Raw genomic sequence first — 19,545 nt, 5'->3', positions numbered from 1 at the left:
GGAAGAAGGGCTGAACACTCACAGTTAAATGACTTGGTGGCAATTTTGGTATCATTGTTCATTTATTTTCTAGTCAAACAAATTTATCAAGGGTGTTGTTCAAGCTAAAGTTTCAATGACACATCAGGACAAAGGTTTTTTCCAGATCATGTGCATAAACAACTTTCTAAAAAAAAAAAAGATCCATATATTGAGCATTTAATCATTCTTTATTCCAGATTAGTGTGATATGATGAACTTTATTTTTGACCCTGAACCACAAAATCAGTCTTAAGTCGCTGGAGGTATATTTGTAGCAATAGCCAAAAATACATTGAATGGGTCAAAATTATTGATTTTTCTTTTATGCCAAAAATCATTAGGACAGATCATGAGATTAAATATCATGTTCCATGAAGATATTTTGTCAATTTCCTACTGTAAATATAGCAAAACCTAAATTTTGTTTAGTAATATGCATTGCTAAGAACTTCATTTGGATAACTTTAAAGGTGATTTTCTTTTTTCTTTTTTTTTTTTACTCTCAGACTCCAGATTTTCAGTTAACTGTATCTCGGCCAAACATTGTCCTAACAAACCATACATCAGTGGAAACCTTATTTATTCAGCTTTCAGGTGATGTATAAATCACAATTTTGAAAAATGTACCCATTTTTAGTGCAAAAAAAGCTTATTCAGCCTGATTAAAGTGACAAAAGGGCTCAAGAGCAGTTATTTTATTTAAAGTGACTGATGAGGTGGTAGAATGACGTCAGTTCCATGGTGACTGAGGTAGTGAGCAGACTAATGCTGCACAAAGTGACTGGTGCATGTCATCGTATGTTAGTGGAAGGGGGGGGTGGAAGGACCTGGGGATGTGGGATCTCATAGTTCAGTGTTGCCTGGGGCAGAAGAGAGACGGGGGGGGGCAAGTTCGAGAGCGAGTTCAGCTTCCTGACAGCCTGATGGATGAAGCTGTCCTTCAGTCTACTGGTCCTGGCCTGGAGACTCCGCAGTCTCCTCCCTGATGGCAGCAGACTGAAGAAGCTGTGTGACGGGTGGGTGGGGTCACCTGCGATGCAGAGGGCTTTGTGAGTATCTCATTTTCGTTTCTTTGCTGGGGGTTCTGTAGAGTAATTGAACACTTCAAAAGATTCAACTTTATAAAGCTTTGCCAACTCTGTCTCTAAATCCTTCACAGTCTTTTCTTCAGGAGGAAAGTTCTCATTCACTCCAATAAATCCTCCTGAGAAATGAGGTTTCTTATTGTTGTCTAAGCAGCAGTATGCAGTCCAGAAATGACTAGGCACTTTAACTCTATTGTTTATGATTTTAGTACCTGGTACCACCCCTGTCACAATGTAAAAAGAATACATATTCGGTGGACATTGATTGGACAGATTTTTTGCAATGTTTCTTTCTAGTACCCTCCACTGACCTCGGTTAAAAGAGGAGTTTTGTGGAGCAGCATTGGTGAGAGTGAAGGTGGCATCAGCACAGCCCTGTGACTGTGCCTGGAAGACTGGCTCCAGATGACCTCTTTCATATTTAGAATTCTTATAGTCTTCATTGATAGCTTGATGGTCTCCAAGTCCTTGTATTTTTACATCTTTCTCTAGTTTCATGTTTGGTGATGCATTATTGTCGTCAAGCTGCAATAGTGAATCAATTGAAAACATTAGCTTAAGGAGAAGAAGAGATACTAATATGTGACAGACTTTTTAAGCTGAGATCATAACACCTTTCTTTACAGCACCTTCTCTTATTCAGCTTTGTACTGTACTACACATATAATATATTAGCAATATCTCTTATTTTATAACCATTTATCTGATTTAGAGTATACTCATGTTTCTTTAGATTTTAAACCTGTTTGAAACATTATTTGATGCTCATAATGATCTTGAATTATGGAATGGTTATGGAACCAATGGATCTAGTTAGAAAGATCTCAGATCCCAATTTATGTTTTCTTCAAACAACTTATGACACAGAGTAAAAGAAGACTAAGAGCTGTTATCAAAGGATGCTGGACAAAGTATTACATCATGTGCTACATGCATGAGAAAAATATATTTTTTAATTATTTTACTTTAAAGATTAGCTGTGAATATTTTCAAAGTCTAAGAGGATAGACGGCAAAAAATAACTCTACCCATACCAAATAAATAAAAATTAATATGGTACAACAAATGCAATATGGTACAACAATTACCTGAACCCATTTAGTGTAATATTTCACTTACTTGAGGTTCAATGTACCACTTGACTATTCTTGTGCAGTTCTTTATCCCTTCAAACTTGTAGGCTGAGTACACGGGGATCCTGTTGCTAGTGTTATAGAATGTGGCATAATAAACCTCATCATTTAGAGTTTGGCAGATCTGCCTGTATTGTGGATCAGGAAATCGTGTTGGTGATTTTCCATTTGCAAAAAATTGACCACATTCTTTCTCAAAATCCTTCACAACTTTGGCTGAACCACCGGAGAGAAGCGACAGCATCAGCACATGAAGAAGCAGCAGCATGATGAAGATGATGGATCAAGTTCTCTGCATGATCAAGAGCCACGATACATATTTTACATATAGCATATATTTTGTGATATTCAAATCACATATAAATAGCATAACTGTACTTACCTCAAAATTTAAAGCAAGAGCAATAAGCTATTAACCTATTTAATGAAGAGAAAATAATGTGACAGTGTAAATAGCATAACACCTTCAGTTTTGTAAATTAAACACATGAACTAATATAATACTGGAAACTATTATTAAACCAATAAAGAATAAAATACCTGGTCATGCAGGTTTGCGCTTAACAAGAACAGTAAAATCTGGTCCTTCTTATCTCATTTGAAGGCTGGACAACTGCAGTGCTCTTTTGGCCAGCGTTCACATAGCACGACTAGGCTTTTGCAGACGAGTCACAATATTGGGCTGTTTCTGTTGTTTAACAATTGAGCATGTCACTGCTTCTGTACTCATATTCAACCTTTGTGATGGTATAAACTACTGTTGGTTTTGTGATGACTTCACTACAGCTGAAGACACAAGCATTAGTCAACATCCAAAATTTATCAGTTACGGTTTTGCAATTAGAAGAAAACTTTCTCACCATTTTCATTTAGTATAAGTATCTGAACTTTTGATTAAGTTAAAAAATAATATGTTTTTGACTAAAATATTTGATTTTGACAAGTTTTAGGTCTGTTGTTTTGAGATTATGTTTGATAAGTGAATGACATCACTTTGTATGCTCACAAATTGGACATCTCAAATGATCAAATGAACTCTCACTCATCTATTACCTGTGAGAAAACAACATATGTCTGATAATCTAAAGGTCCAACAAAGTGGTTGAAAAAGCTGAACTGTTGTGGCTATAGCATCTCAAACTAAGGGACAGAGAATATCTCAGTGAACAAAAAGCATGAAGATATGAACAAGGTTTTATTTTGGCACATACGTCAAAGATGACATTTCAACCTGATAAAGAGTTTGTTTACACTGCCTCTTTACTGGGGAACGATGACCTTATTAAAAGTTGTGATTGTCCATGGCTCAGTGATCTTTTAATTAAAAACAAATGGTTTTCCTGAAAAGTTGTGATTGTCCATTTATATATATATATATATATATATATATATATATATATATATATATATATATATATATATATATATATATATATATATATATAATCCCTACAGTGCATACTTCTGACTTGTCTGTCAGAAAATAGCACAGGTCAAGCTTTTTTGATGATGTTACAGTGAATGTTTTATGTTTTCTTATTTTACGCGGTTTTTGTCATGTGTGATCTCGTGATCTCATGGCATTCCTCTGATCACTTGGGTCAGATCCTCGTGCAGTAAAAGGTAAATCACCACACTAAGGGCTGGACGAGATATTGAAAAACTGCAGTGGGTAGAGAAAGAACTGGTAAATATTTGACATACACAGGCTGGAATTATTCACTAATTAAAAAATCTTTATTAAGAAGAATTCTTTAAAACAACTAACCTGTCCAGCAGGGTTTTCTGCAGTGTTTTACAGGCCGTCAGGGTACCACCCATGAACGTGTGGCACATGGTGACTTCAGTGCAACTCTGCATGAAAGCTGCCACAGCAGCGGTCTGGAAGGTCCCATGTCGAGAAACTAAACACAGACGCCGCAGATGGTGACACTGACTGAGTGCTTCACAAAACGTGGTGTTCGCATTAAAGTAGGGCTGCTCCAGCCTGCAGTTTCACACATATACAAATAGTTAATAAATACAAGAGATATAGGGCTAAAATAGTCTGTTAAAATTATTAATAAATGATTAATTATTATTACTTACATATCTCTCCAACCAACATAGTTCTAATTCCAAAATGAACACTCACCAATGCCAGCTATTTACTATCCAGTTACGCGGAAACATTTTAAAGAATTGTAAAATAATGAAAGATTAACATCTGTTATAAAACAATATTCTATTTCATTTCAGAGATACGAAAATATTTAAAAAAATCAGTCAGTGTTATTGTGAAAGATGCCATTTAGATGTAACTTTAATATATGATGGTGCAATTGCGTTTTTTTTTAAGTACTTCATGTGATCTTTTCAAATTTGACTAATATCAGTGTTTTTTAACATAATCATTTACATAAGGTAAATATAAGACCTTTATATAAACTTTGATCCAACTTCTACCATTCTTCCATTATCTTCTACTGTCTGTCTTATCATTTTAAAGTGTTTGCAACTTTTAGCACTTTTAGCTAACTGCACAGTTGATATACAAGTGTGAATAATAACTAAATAATTAAAGACAAATAACGAAATACATAAAAAAATTACATTAATGTAAGGATTAAATGTAACCATTTAAACCATTTAGAAGTTTTGTCATTATGGTGCTGCCCCCTACTGGTGAGCTACAGTTCAACATGAAATTATTTGTGGCATGGTTGGTGAAATGTCAAAACAAAATAATAAATACATACATACATGCGCATATATGCATATATATATATATATATATAATATATATATATATATATATATATATATATATATATATATATATATATATATATATTATTATTATTATTTTTTTTTTGTAACAAGTCAATAGTGGATTAGATTGTTGACTAAATTTTGTGACTGGAGTGTATAGTGGTATGCGTGTTTACCTTAAGTCCCTGAGTTGTGTACAGTAGGAAAGAGCCTCCAGCAGGGCCTGCGTGTAATTCATAGTCTTTAAAGATCCAAGATTTGCCAGCGATAACAAACGAAGATCCTTGCACCCCTGAACCAGCTCGATCAGTCCTGTCCCCCTCAGAACTCCTGGTAAGTGAGCGAGGGTAAGCTTACGCAAAAACTTCATCCCTCCCAAAGCAGCTAACTCACCATCTCCAACATTGTAGGACCAGGGGCACGCGGTGGGGTTCTTGCGGATGGCCGGCTCATTCCGCGGCATGGCAGAGGAAAACCCTGCACCAATCAGCTCCAGCTCCACTAGATGCAGGCAACCTTGAAGCAGAGGCTGAATGCTCAAGCCTCTATCCTCCCGCTCTTCTCCCTGACCCACGGTGACCTCGGTTGTTAGTTGATATGTGGGCACCCCAATGCGCCTGCTCTTTTTAAACCCGAGAAAAGCGGCACACAAGTGTTCACCCTGCCCAGCGGGAAGAGTGTGGTGGTAGTGTGTGGCAAATAAATTAAGGTGAATAAGATGCGGGCAACATTCAGTAAGTGCTTTGACACTCTCTGCATCCATCTCCTCCTCACTTTTCCCACAGCTCTCGGCGAGAGGGTCCTCGGCCACAGCCGCGGAAGTTGAGACTCTTTAAGGAGCGCATGTAGAGGATTGAACCCAGGAGATGAACAGCGTGAGACATTGAGGTAAGAGGGGCAGCCATGCGCCAAGACCCGCCCAAGTATAGCACCATCCAACCACGTACATGGAAGCTGGAGAGCACTAAGGGTGTTTCCCACCGTCGACGCCATGCTCTCCATTAACGCCATCATTGCAACCGGCCTTGGAGGCACGGGGCCTGGCACAGATGGTACCAGTCCCGTAAGACCCTCTGGGACTCTCATACTGAAAACAGCCAAGTACAGAGCCAACAGAGCGCGATTGACTTCTCCAGGCGCCAGGCATGCGGAGAACCAATGCAGGTTCTGATAGTGAGGCATGCTGCTCTAGATAGAGGTGCAGGCGGCTTAGGGCACTACAGCATGGCATCACGCTGTACGAGGGTGTCAGCAATGTCTGCTTGAGCTCCTGCAGTCGTGCCAAAGCAGACTTACCCTCGGCGCTCAGCTGATGGAGGTCAAACCCCGGCCCCACATCCAATGCCAGTGAGCGTAGAGAATGAAGAGAGGTCAGCAGATGCGAAAGGCGAACTGAAGTCAATCGACAGGCTGAAAGATCCAGACTGACCAGAGCCTTACAGCGGGTCACCTGATCCACCGTAGAGCCGGCCAACCAGTAGCAGCCGCTCAGGTTTAAAGTCTGGATGTCGCCGGAAAGGTTCTTCAAGAGCTGCTTCACAGCAACCTCATTTCTCTGTGAATAGGAAGCAATGCAAAGGTAAGATTTGCACATCTTGGTTCCCAATTCTGTTTGTCAACCTTTTAAAACCTGTCAGACAGGTACAATTATCTAACTAGCTAAAAGAGTTTTTTTTTTTTTTATTGCAGTATTTAATTGAGGATATTGGTGGCATATGAATGGGATAAAAATGCCAGGTATGCCATATGCAAAAGTGTTTATGAACTTATGGAGTCTTAATTATACTCTCTTACATAATTATAAAATTATAATATATGATAACAATATAATTCCTAGTAATTATTGCATTTTTTTTATGTACATTTGTTGTACGTGGAAGAAATTTAATTATGTGTGAAAACAATGTACAAAAATAATTAACGTTTATTAATGGTATAGTAAATGTTATTAATTGTATAATACCTAATAACTCCATAATTATTATAATGCATTAATTGCTGAAATATATATTAAATAACAAACATACAAATTGTACATTTAAAAATCAGCCAAGCAATATTATAAATATAAACATAAATGTGTACATTTAAATTCACAAAAAAATTACAATGTATGATTTTGATTTAACAATGAAAATGCTGGCAGGACAAACTGAAAAATACTGGCCCAAACATGCAAAAACTGTTGAACCATGATCAGGCATCCAAACATTACAATCCACAACAGACAAGACGGATAACTGTTCAGAAGTTCTGGAACCTCAGATGGAATATATTGATTTTGGGGAAAATGTATCCCTTCACCCTAATCGAACCATTGTTGTCAGAAATACTGTTCATGAGAGACAGTAAAAGTGTGTGTGTGTGTGTGTGTGTGTGTGTGTGTGTGTGTGTGTGTGTGTGTGTGTGTTTCAAGCTTACTGTGTATTCTTTATGCAGGTGTACACGGGCTCTCAAGCTCTTGTCCAGACAGAGAGTTTGAAGTTTTCAGCACACTTGACTCACATTGAGCATCAAGTCATGGCTTGGAATGAATCGCAGGATATTCAGTAAAATCTCATCTGAGAAGTCTGAGATAGTGACAGACGTATGGGAAATGCTGTCTGAGCAGTACAGAGCCTGGAGAGCAGCAAGAAGAAACACTTATTCATACATGGCACTAATTTGACTGGATTGAGCTCTTTTTTTTTTAACCAAGAGTTCATTAACCAGGGAGTTCATTGTTTATTAAAAATAACGGTGAAGTCCTACATCCTCAGCTTCTAAGTAATGTTATTACAATACAGATGTGGTAATCACTACTGTCAAAACAAATGCCAGAAATGACAGAAAGCTTTCTGAACGCTAGTCAATTTATTCTATGATCTATACGTCTGCTAGTAGTATGTACAGTATTTAAAACTGTTTTACAGAAGTAAAAACGTCAGTAATATACTATTAGGACAGGGATTATAATTATCATGTTCTGGTAATCTGTTCCTTACGGACACTGTCCAAATATTTAAAAATAAATGTATCCTGATTGTTTCAAAACGTTGTTTGCTAAATAAAATAATCTTTGCAGCAAAAGCTAACTAGCATGAATGATCAGCTCTCATATGTAAATTACCGTTTCAATTTGATTATCCATAACGCTTTAGGGAAATCTGTTCGGATATGTATCATTCAGTGATATACAAAAACAAACAGTTGCCATTTCAACAAATATATAATTTATCCATTGAAAATGTGAATACCACTGTAGACAGACATATAGAGGCAGCAAGATGTAGTACCATCGGAACGTTTGAAAGACGTACCTACTTCCGGTACGATGCAGTAGAAAGGCCCCCGGGTGTGGCTTTTTTTATTTTTTAAACTTTCAGAGAACATTATTTGATGTTTAATTTATTTAATTTAAGTATAAGATTGGAGATGGAAATTGTGTGTATTTGATTGAAAAAATAGTAGAAAACACATTTATTTATTTTTCTTAGTAATTCTTTTAACGATAATGAAGATAAGTTAAATTCATAGAGCTGATTAGACATATGAATAATGAGAGTATCGTACTCAATCTTTCAACGATAATGATGAAGATAAGTTAAATTCATAGAGCTGATTCAGGAGTAATACTGTAATAATTCACATTAACGTGATGTACATTTTTGTCTATATGAAACAAAAATTTGCTCCAACTTCAGGTTTCTTGGACACTGCTCAACAAGGTTTTCTGAGAGCACGCTTTAAAACAAAACAATAAATTCTAATTTTTTTAACTTATTTACTACAATGTGGCATACCTAAAACATTAAACCAGATATAGGCATAGAAATATAACTTAATGAAACTAGTCCACGACCAGTGTAAACTATTTGTAATTGTTTAACTCAAGACAATACAAGCAACAGTAGTCATTTGGCTTTCATTTGAATCCTACAAAAACTATAAGGACTTTGTTTTTGTAGCATCCCAGATCATACCTCAAAGTTTCTAAGGCTTGTTTAAAAGGACTTGCAAGGTGACATCAACTACAGAACAAGATGCTACTAAATAGAGGCTTTTGCCACTGATGGATCCAGGTTTGAACAAAGGCACGCTTCGTCAGTCTGGTCCAATAGACACCAGCTGGTAACATATAACACTGTGTCCAAATTCCTGTGGTTTCAGAGTATGTAATTTGTTGAATATTATTGTTTGAATTTGATGAGTTTAATTTTTTGGTTATGAACGTGTAAAGAAAAAAAAAGGGCTTGGACAACTGAAGACAGAGACTGTGTGTGGTTTTACATGTGCACGTTTTATTTGGGTTTACTTGTCAGTGTACAGAGACACCCTGGCTTACATACACAAGGGACATCCCTCATTCACATTCCCTAGGGGAGTCCTGCAAGATCTTCACGTTTAAAAGGTAAAGCTTTCCCCGTAATTGCAACAAACTGTGCCAAGTTTAAGGCTGAAGTACAAAAAAAAAAAAAAAATTAAACAATGCATCGAGTACATAATTTATAAACACTATAACAAAGGTCATGTATTGCCCACAGTGATGAGGGCGAAGTGGTAGACGCTTCTGGAATGACTAAAAGAAGAAGAAATGTACATTGAAGTCCTCTCGGGGAAAGCTCTTCCCCCTGTAAATCAACTACCTCCCTTTCCAGTTTCCGCATCCTGAGTCAATGCGCCATACAGAGCAGAAGCCATGCTGATGTCATCTTGTTTGAGAGGTTTGGATTGGTCGTTCGATTGAATCCTACTGCATGGCCATTTATGGTGGCAACAGTTCTGTTTAGAAGCACTTCCTGTGGACGATGGAAGGGCCAGACTCATCGTACTCCTGCTTGCTGATCCACATCTGCTGGAAGGTGGACAGAGAGGCCAGGATGGAGCCACCAATCCAGACAGAGTATTTGCGCTCAGGGGGAGCAATGATCTACAAGAGAAGAGACATGTTAGCTCACCTTATTAACCGCAAGCTACTATAAGAGACAAAAAACTAAGGTGCATCTCACCTTGATCTTCATGGTGGAGGGAGCAAGGGAGGTGATCTCCTTCTGCATACGGTCAGCAATGCCAGGGTACATGGTGGTACCTCCAGACAGCACGGTGTTGGCATACAGGTCTTTACGGATGTCCACATCACACTTCATGATGGAGTTGAAGGTAGTCTCATGGATACCGCAAGATTCCATACCTGTATGAAAGAAAGGGTTAAATCTCAGTAAATTCAGCAATATGGAGCACAAAACCTTTGCATTTTAATGCACAGCATAAGACTCACCCAGGAAGGAAGGCTGGAAGAGAGCCTCAGGGCAACGGAAACGCTCATTGCCGATGGTGATGACCTGCCCGTCAGGCAGCTCGTAGCTCTTCTCCAGGGAGGAAGAGGAGGCAGCGGTTCCCATCTCCTGCTCGAAGTCCAGGGCCACATAGCACAGCTTCTCCTTGATGTCACGGACAATTTCTCTCTCGGCCGTGGTGGTGAAGCTGTAGCCACGCTCGGTCAGGATCTTCATCAGGTAGTCTGTCAGGTCACGACCAGCCAGATCCAAACGCAGGATGGCGTGGGGAAGAGCATAACCCTCGTAGATGGGCACGGTGTGGGTCACACCATCACCAGAGTCCATCACGATACCAGTAGTACGACCAGAAGCGTACAGGGAGAGCACAGCCTGGATGGCCACATACATGGCAGGGGTGTTGAAGGTCTCAAACATGATCTGTAGAAACAAACAAATTTGTAGAGTCAGATATCTCTTAAGGTTTCCAGTGAATACACAACTGAACCAAAAGGCACTGCATGGTTAAGGGAGCAAAGCCTCCTTGGCACACCATGCTATAACTTCTCACTCTCAAGATGGGGTTAGAAAAGTAAAGTGTTAGAAGCTACCATGCAGGAAGTGCATTTCAAAAAGGGATAAACCTTTTGAACCTCCTGTCAGGAGATCATGGCAGAGGACAGAGAGCCTGAGAGGAAATGGATAGAAAGGAAGTGAACAAAAGGAAAGAGAAAGGAGCAGTAGGATTCAGAGGATGATTTGACAAAGACCCACCTGTGTCATCTTCTCCCTGTTGGCTTTGGGATTGAGGGGAGCCTCTGTCAGCAGGACAGGGTGCTCCTCAGGGGCAACACGCAGCTCGTTGTAGAAAGTGTGGTGCCAGATCTTCTCCATATCATCCCAGTTGGTCACAATACCGTGCTCAATAGGATATTTAAGGGTCAGGATACCTCTCTTGCTCTGGGCCTCATCTCCCACATAGGAGTCCTTCTGTCCCATGCCAACCATCACTCCCTGGAGGAAAGAGGAGGAGTTTAAAGATTAGGCACCAAGCCTCTCAGCAATGAGGATATACGAAGAACAAAATATTCAGAATCTATGTAAAATAGGTTTAAAAGACCATTATCATTCAGAAAACTTCAATTAGCTCTGCATCAACAGAAGTCAATGAAAAACCTGAACTGAATAGTGAAGCTACAATATTCTGTACAGCTATTTAAAGCAACTTCATAATTGATGAACTTGCAAATCTGACACTTATTGAACAGAATTAAAAATCAACATTGAACTACATTTAGCTGTAGGGTTGCTGTACACCTGAAGTTGTGGTTTAAGATTCTCAAAAATTAACACTTTGCTGTATATTATGGTGAAGCTGCTTTGCAAATCTGTTTTGTATAAGATACTATGCAAGTATAACTTGACATTCAAAAGATATTGATAGTAATAAAATATATTCTAGACATTTGATGACATTAACATTTAATAAACTGTCGTCAGGGAATTCAAGTTACTAAGTTATATACCTGATGCCTGGGTCGGCCAACAATGGAGGGGAAGACAGCACGAGGGGCATCATCTCCAGCAAAACCGGCTTTGCACATACCGGAGCCGTTGTCAACGACCAGGGCAGCGATTTCCTCATCCATGGCTGTAAAAAAGGCGAAATTGTTAATGCAATCGTTAGCATCTCTCTTGAAGGCGGCAGTGGCTGACGCTTTTGACGACTGGCCAGTAGGCGGCGCAAAGGCGCAGGGAAGAAACCAAGCGGTTTGAGACAAAGGAAGTGGTCAGGCAGTCTCACTATTGCCTTATATGGCAATAAGTTCGAGCAGCTCAATGCCACCGATTCAGCGCGTGGAACCAGACCAACAGACGCGACCACTCCCCGTTTCAAAGGCCGAGATAAGCGCTTCACCAGACGAACAGCATCATGATCTCGATGCTTGCAAAATGAAACCTTTATCAAGAGGCTAGGAAGTGCAGGCGTTTCAGCACGCGAGTGCTGCAATCCCATTTAGTGACTGAACGACAAGTCTGTGAAATCGCATTGCAGCTTAACTTGACAGTCTTGAATAAGAAACTTAAAATCTTTTAAACGGATCAAACGGCTCAGATGGAAGAGATGCCGGTTACTGCGTTATAGTAGCCACACCCACCATTCAAACTGCGAACGCTAAGGACACTGACGTTACGCCACTAAATCCACATTTAATTGCTTTATATTAAAGCACTTTACACCCAAAATAATAGATTAAGCCCCTCTGTTTACAGAAAAGAGCTTTAACGTTAAATCCGTCCAGCCAAGAAAGTAAAAAAAAAAAAAAAAAAAAAAAAAAAAAAAAAAAAAAAAAAAAAAAAAAAAAAAAAAAAAAAAAAAAAAAAAAAAACCTATGGGTTGATACCACTGAGAGATTTACATTAAAAAAAAAACACAGTAAATAACACTGTTTAACGTTACTCCAATTGCATTCAGAATTAAAACTCAAGTCGCGTAACGTTACCAATATATATTCTGCGTAACTTTAACAATAATAAATTAACTTTCAACCAGCGTCATTAGAAACACTTATATAATACTGAGCACCATTTAGTAGTGATGTAAAGCCAGTCTCACCTGTGTATTAGTAGGTTACTGTGAACAAGGGGTGTGAAGATCTTCTCAGCGTGCACTGAAAACTCACAATACTGTGCGTGAGCTGGAACACAGTTTTATACCCGGCACTGCGGCCGGCTCCTTCCATATAAGGTAAACTTTCGGCATCGAGCAATCTGATTGGCCAGCCGTCGTCCACTTGGCGAGTTTCAAGCTAGTTGCTTGAAATTCAAGTTCTGAATTGAAATAATGTATGACAAGGCTAAGCAAGCAGGCAAATTTATTCGAAAAAGAAAGACAGGAAAAGTCATTTAATTCCACATAGCCATATAGATGTATTACTGAGTAAAAATATTTTAATTTGGCATGGGACGCAGTAACATTGTCTTGCGATTCAGTGTAGAATGCTGGACTGCTAAGGTTTTTTACTTTGTAATACATTTTACATCGCGACTGAATAGATCGCTTACTATTCACTGAACGTCTAGCAATGGATCAAATACATTTAAATAAGCCTTTAATCAGGTTGCAGAAACGACCGATAGAACACTGCAGCCTACTGCGACATAAGGTTTTGTTTTAATACATTTTAAAAAATCATTATACATGATTTGTATTTCAATGTATGTCATGCACTATAAATGACAATAGTGTAGTAGTGTATATGCGAGTTATCTTTATTGGTAAAACAGAGGAGCATTATTTGATTATATAGGCTGAGCTGCTTACTTTTCTTTTGTTCATAATCTAGTTCAAAGCGATTCATTCAGCATTAGTTCATAAAAGGACATTTATTGTTCTCCTGTGCAAGTAACTCATCATCAGGTCAGTGTGTATTAGATGAACTACGTGGGCGTGGCTCCCATTTAAAGTACAGGTATTTCTCATTACAGTTGTAAGGTCAACTATAAATCAGTATTAAAACGTATGAATCTGTCATCTGCTGCACTGTTTCACGTAATCACAGGTCGCTTTTGTGCACAATGCTTTGGATCAGTTTGCCGTTTGCAATGCTGTGAATGTAAACAGCTTGCAGGCTGCGGATGCTTCAGGAGTCATGCAGAGATGAATGAAATGTTGACGATTTCTTATTCAGACCTATGTGTCCTGTACATCATGGCTCGGAAGTGTATAAGATCAACTCATTTTGAAATGGTTTAGCTTATCGGGCTGTCTGCAAAGCAGGGGATACATAACAATGGCAAGCTGCTCGCCCGAAACGGACACTTCCTGCCAAACCGGCTTTTGCGTAATACGTCATAACCGATTACGTTTCACGCTGCTGCATTAGACCATGCATTAGATTAGAAAAGTCTTGGGGTTGGGAGTGCTCAGATGTTACATGCTTTGTTACTTTGCATAAAAAAGAAAAGAATAAAAAGATTCATATTTCAAATAGCAGTATGCATCTTAAGCGTTTCCTAAATGTTAAATGCAGCCGTTTTGAAACCCATATTTCCCTGGGTAACTATAGTTTACATTCAACATTTAAGGTAAAACTGTGATAACATGGTATTAGCCTCAAATGTAATATAAAAAAATACAATAAAATGCCATTCTGAAACCTACTTGTACTACTAAAATGAGACCTTATATTCATTGATGATGTTACAGTGGAAACTTTGTTAATCTTTGTTTTTGTTTCAAATGTAATACAGTGTGTGTGTGTGTTCACTGCTCTGTGTGTGCTATGGGTTAAATGCAGAGCACTATTTGAGTATGGGTCACCATAAGTGGATATGTCACGTCACTTTTCATTGATGATGTTACAGTGGAAACTTTGTTAATCTTTTGTGAGTTTATAGGCTAGGCTATATTTTGTTCCATAAGTGATAACCACTATTATATGCGTGCTGCCTTCAGCATGGGCAATCTGAGACGCGTGGCAACATGTCTTGACTGGGGTGCTCTGCATTTTTTGTTTTATTATTGTTGTGTTGTTGAGAAGACAAAATTGTTGTTTTTTGTTTTTTTAATATTTTGGGGGGGGTTTTATTTTGGAGTAGGTGTGTCAGCGCAGTGAAGCGTTTGGTCAACAGTCTAGCTTGTGATTTATCCAGTGACGAAAGTGGCTTGTCATCAAGAGATGGCTGGAATGATTCTTTTAACAGTTGTGACACCCTTACACCCGGCCAGACCGACCAAACATGTGCCTAGGCATGCAACTGCATTAATATTGATTGATGAATACACTATTCATCTATCTATGTACCAGTTTCCACAGTGAACTCAACAGTGTAGTCTTAATATTATACCTATAGCTCAATGTGCCATAAAGGATAGATAAGCTTAGTCACAGAGGTGAATGAGTCATTGTTACAGTCTATTGCTACATCATTTTTCACAAAGTGCTTCACATTCCTAATGTATGGAATAGGTAGTCTCTATATGGGGTGTGTGAGTATCAGCTTGATGTTTAGGGTGTGAGAGTCTGTGACTCCACTGGTTGTAACATATGCTTGTTTATGATGGTGTTTTATCTGTTTTGAAATCCGCATTGTTTCTCTCATCAGCAGAATACTGTAGCCCTTATAAGGATGTTTCAAACAGAAAGAGGAAGAGGAAGAGAGATAGACGACTTAAAGTCTTACACCCACAGCACATTGTGACAATTCTGAGAGGAAGTCGCAGGAGCCTATATCAGAAAGAAAATATAAAGTAAGCCAAGCTTAATTTAGGCTACTTTTGGAAATAAGTGTAGCTTATAAACTGTGTGGTAAGCTTGTAAATGGCAATTGTTCATTCATTTATCAGTTTAAGCAGCTGTTTTGACATATGGCCATGTTTATTGTGATGGAGTGTACCAACACACACACACACAGCAACCAGAAATGAAATGTTTTCTTTCATATAGCCATATACAGAGTTCAAACATGTCACACTGCCCAATAAAAAGGAAATGAAATAACCTTGTGCATTGTTTACAGAGGCATTATGTTCAGGGCCCCTTTAAGAGAAATTCAGTCAATCTCCTAATAAGGCAATCTCTGGATGAGTCACATGGTTTAGTACTTTGGAACGCCAAGGCGAAGTCACATGACTCCTCAAAGCGGAAATGAGAACTTAGAGTGATTGGGACTCTCTGCTTCTCTTCTCCTGTCATTGCATTTATTCAGAAAGATTATTTTTCTTTTTAAAGCATTATTGTGCCTCTTTACTGTATTTAACATAGGAGAATGGAAGTACACCATAAGATTAAATACAAAAACACTATAAGTGCCCTACTGACTGTCTCCACCCATCAGACCTAAAGTACCCTATATGGAAACGCTGACAGGTAACACACACTCACGCTAAGATTTGATGGGATGGACTGGATGCTACACTCTTTAAGCAATGGGGACAGGTAGACTCCCAATATGGAAATATAACCAAAATGACTAAGGCTTGACAGAAGGTATCTAAGCATGATTGGTTGTGTGAAACTACATGACATATGCTGTGATGTAACCACAATGTTTGTTTTCCTCAGGTACAAACCTTTCCCAGGTGCTTTCCGTGTATGGCAATGGGTCAGTCCTGCTTAATCCTTCTCAGAGCAGTTCAGAGTCCAGTGCTTTGCATTTAGTTGAGATACGTGGAAGAAGCCAACTTTATGTTACCTAATTGGGATACTACTGGAGAGTGTAACAAAATAGCAAGGAAGTCTCATACGGAACTCTCATAAAATGCAACACGATTTATACTCAGAAAAAGTTCTCTGATTGTACATACTAAATACGGAAAAGAGGGTGGTCGCTCAAGTGGTTGTTATTTCAGGAATGTATATGTGTTAGAACATGCACAAACTCAGGCACATTTAAAAAGAAAAAAAAAGATTCAATTTCTCTTTTCACATGGCTATAAATATGAATGCAACCATGTCACAGAGATTCTCCATTTCAGCACAGTATGTTATATATACACCGTTTTTTTTTAGCAGAACAGAATTAGAATCATCATTTTATTTATATTATTAAAAATTATTCACTATTTTAATTATAAAATATTTTAATTAATATTTCATATATATTTACAATAAAAAATGCACTACTTTACCAAGGTTTGAGCTGATTGTCTTTTAAAAATAAATTAATTGTTTTGTTCAGCAAGGACATTAAATCGGTGAAATGTGACAGTAAGGACATTGTGTTAAAAGATTTCTCTTTCAACACTATTCTTCTGAACTTTATGTTTATCTAAGGGCTTGGAAAAAAATACAATTCCATTTTTGTTACCACAAAAATATTAAGCAGTACAACTATTTTAAATAATAATAAGAGATTATGGGTGTTTTAAATTGTAATAATATTTCACAGTTTTTTTTTTATTAAATAAATGCAGACTCACCAAACCTTATAAATTCTTAAAAATAAAGGTGCTTCAAAAGGTTCTTCAAGCGATGCCATAGAACAACCATTTTGGTTCCACAAAGAACCATTCAGTGAAAGGTTCTTTAAAGAACCATCCCTTTCCTACCTTTTTATAATCTGAAGAACCTTCTTTCACCATGAAGAACCTTTTATGAAACAGAAAGGTTCTTCAGATGTTAAATGTTCTTTATAGAACCATTTAGAAAAAAACGTTCTTCTATGGCATCATGAAGCACCTTTATTTTTTAGAGTGTATGTTTTTCAAATTTAAATAATTTTTAATCATTTTCTAGGGACAAACTGCAAAAAGAGTTTCAACAACTACAAAATCAGTATAGAGAGCTGTTGATTCTGAGTAACACTCATAGATCATGCACAATTTTATGCAAGGATATGTAATACTTTCATGACACACAGACGGGTTCAGTTTCAAGTGTTCGAGATGCCTTAAATTTTTGGAATACCTGCCTTATCATGGGCACAAATCCCAAAGAATGTTTCTGGCTTTCAATCTTTCAGGTCTTTGGGCACAGAAGGAGATGCAACATATATCACGTGAGCTGATAAATGTTAAGCCGACAATAGCAGTCTTGACCGCAAAGTGAGAAATATCAGGAAATATTACATGTACATCAACAATATTTCAACTGATATCTTCTGCTACTTATTTTTGAGGTAACTGGGGAGAAAAAACCTAATCTAGCTTGCAGCATTATATATTTTAGGATGTTATTTTCACTTAATGGTTTCATTAGTTGGATTTGACAGATGAACCTAATTAAATCCAGAGATTTGCACATTGTGCATCATTTACGCTACTTCATTAGCACACAGTAATCTCCGTCAATGCTGATTTTCAATTGACAGAGCAGTCTGGAAGCAGGTTGACAATGTGTAGCTCTGGGCCACACATGAGTTTAGCTCATTAAGACAGTAAATGAAGCTTGATTAATTCCTTGTATATGAATGCAACATCATAGCTAAATATCTAGTGTTATTTATCAGTGTATTTTTAAATTTGACATTTCATGTTGATTTTATTTGGAACTTAAATTTTAACTCTGGAATCTGGAATTATAACTCTTGTGAAATAATTATATCTCTTGATTACCCACTTGTGTGCATGTGCAAAAATGAAAAGGAGAGCATATGAGCAGAGAGATTTAATTTCCATCAAACAGTCAGCAGAGCATAAAGGACTCAATCAATATCCTGTCCTTTACAAGAGGAAGAGGAAGAGGAAAGCTGCTGTTTGCCTTGAAAATAATCTGAGCAAGTTCCTGCTTGCGTCATCATTTCCTTATTTTAGCTGAGCAGAGGATATGTTTGGGAAACATCTATATGCATTATTTTATTGTATAAATGAAAAGCATGAGCAGTCTGTTCTCAAGCATACACAGTTAGATCCATGACATATAGTACTTTGTATTAAAAGTAACTGCTGATAATAATAAGAGATGACTGGCCTGCAGTCACATAAAAGATGTGTTCATTTCCTGTGTGTAGGTACTTATTTTAATCTAGTATTTTTTATATTCTTATTGTAATAAAATAATTACTTGTGAGGCTCCTAAAAAAGTCATTTCAAAAATGTAAATCCACTGAAAAAAGGAAGTTGCTGATTTGTCATAATATTTGTGATCTTGTCAACAATACTATGTTTCTCTTCTAAACTTAATTTCTTTGATTTTGATTATTGTAATTCTCTAAAATGTGTAGTATCTATTAAATTATGTTTCAGATGAATGTGAAGCAATCAGAAATCAAAAATTATTTTTTTCTGCTTGTTCAGTTGATGTCTAAAACTAGGCAGGGGATTTGTAGTTTTCAGCATGCTTTGCATGGGAGTTGATTGGGCCTAAATCAGCAAATTCACTCACTGAGGCAACTTATTACTGAGTTAGTCACATAAAAGATGTGTTCAGTTTGAATGAATCATTCACAAATGACCTATCACTAAATCACAATAATTAAATAAATCAAAATCTTATCATCTTGAAGTTTTTGGTGGTTATCTGGTATTTGTAAAAAGTATAGAGACATCACCTTAAGTACAACTAGACTCTCACACTCATATATTTCTGAAAAAGACCTATAGGGTTTACTGACAACAGAGAATTAGAACCTTGGCTTAAAATCATATTTGAACAAGAGTGCCTTTTACATATTACTATATAATATTACCACTGTACTGAGGGCGTTAGAACCTGCACAGAGCACATGATGAGCGCCCCCTTCTGGCCTGCATCCTGCAGCAACCTTATCTTAGATTTCTCAGAAGGATTCTCATACTGACCTTGCTCAAGCCCTCAGTGGAAAGCTACAGGTTGTTAGCTGTTGCAGAAGGTCATA

At 37.6% G+C, this 19,545-nt stretch overlaps 2 protein-coding genes and 1 pseudogene across 2 annotated transcripts; all 3 read right to left on the bottom strand.

The window, feature by feature from the left end:
* Positions 1-1,079: 1,079 nt before the first annotated feature.
* LOC122135759 (endonuclease domain-containing 1 protein-like) lies at positions 1,080-2,657 on the bottom strand. Its single transcript, XM_042715974.1, has 3 exons — positions 2,622-2,657; positions 2,226-2,531; positions 1,080-1,631 (listed from the first exon to the last, which is right to left on the bottom strand). The coding sequence occupies exons 2-3, from the start codon at positions 2,505-2,507 to the stop codon at positions 1,080-1,082; spliced, it is 834 nt and encodes a 277-aa protein (XP_042571908.1). The 5' UTR covers positions 2,508-2,531; positions 2,622-2,657.
* Positions 2,658-3,277: 620 nt separating this feature from the next.
* LOC109073283 lies at positions 3,278-8,350 on the bottom strand (annotated as a pseudogene).
* An 898-nt stretch (positions 8,351-9,248) lies between these two features.
* On the bottom strand, positions 9,249-13,018 carry actb1 (actin, beta 1). The gene is made up of 6 exons (XM_019089433.2): positions 12,863-13,018; positions 11,772-11,896; positions 11,020-11,259; positions 10,248-10,686; positions 9,979-10,160; positions 9,249-9,899 (listed from the first exon to the last, which is right to left on the bottom strand). Exons 2-6 carry the CDS (start codon positions 11,892-11,894, stop codon positions 9,756-9,758), a joined length of 1,128 nt encoding a protein of 375 aa, XP_018944978.1. The 5' UTR covers positions 11,895-11,896; positions 12,863-13,018; the 3' UTR covers positions 9,249-9,755.
* Positions 13,019-19,545: the final 6,527 nt, after the last annotated feature.

This window comes from Cyprinus carpio, chromosome B1, assembly GCF_018340385.1.
Source record: "Cyprinus carpio isolate SPL01 chromosome B1, ASM1834038v1, whole genome shotgun sequence".
Lineage (NCBI taxonomy): Eukaryota > Metazoa > Chordata > Actinopteri > Cypriniformes > Cyprinidae > Cyprinus > Cyprinus carpio.
The sequence above is the reverse complement of the archived record's forward strand: the minus strand, read 5'-3'. Positions and strand labels throughout refer to the sequence as shown.

Excerpts from the sequence above, each read along its gene's own strand:
- LOC122135759 (XM_042715974.1), bottom strand. The coding sequence starts at position 2,507 with ATGCTGCTGCTTCTTCATGTGCTGATGCTGTCGCTTCTCTCCGGTGGT. Across the intron at positions 1,632-2,225 it reads AGTGGTACATTGAACCTCAA|CTTGACGACAATAATGCATC; the intron begins GTAAGTGAAATA and ends TCACTATTGCAG.
- actb1 (XM_019089433.2), bottom strand. The coding sequence starts at position 11,894 with ATGGATGAGGAAATCGCTGCCCTGGTCGTTGACAACGGCTCCGGTATG. Across the intron at positions 10,687-11,019 it reads ACAGGGAGAAGATGACACAG|ATCATGTTTGAGACCTTCAA; the intron begins GTGGGTCTTTGT and ends TTGTTTCTACAG. Across the intron at positions 9,900-9,978 it reads CCTCCACCATGAAGATCAAG|ATCATTGCTCCCCCTGAGCG; the intron begins GTGAGATGCACC and ends CTTCTCTTGTAG.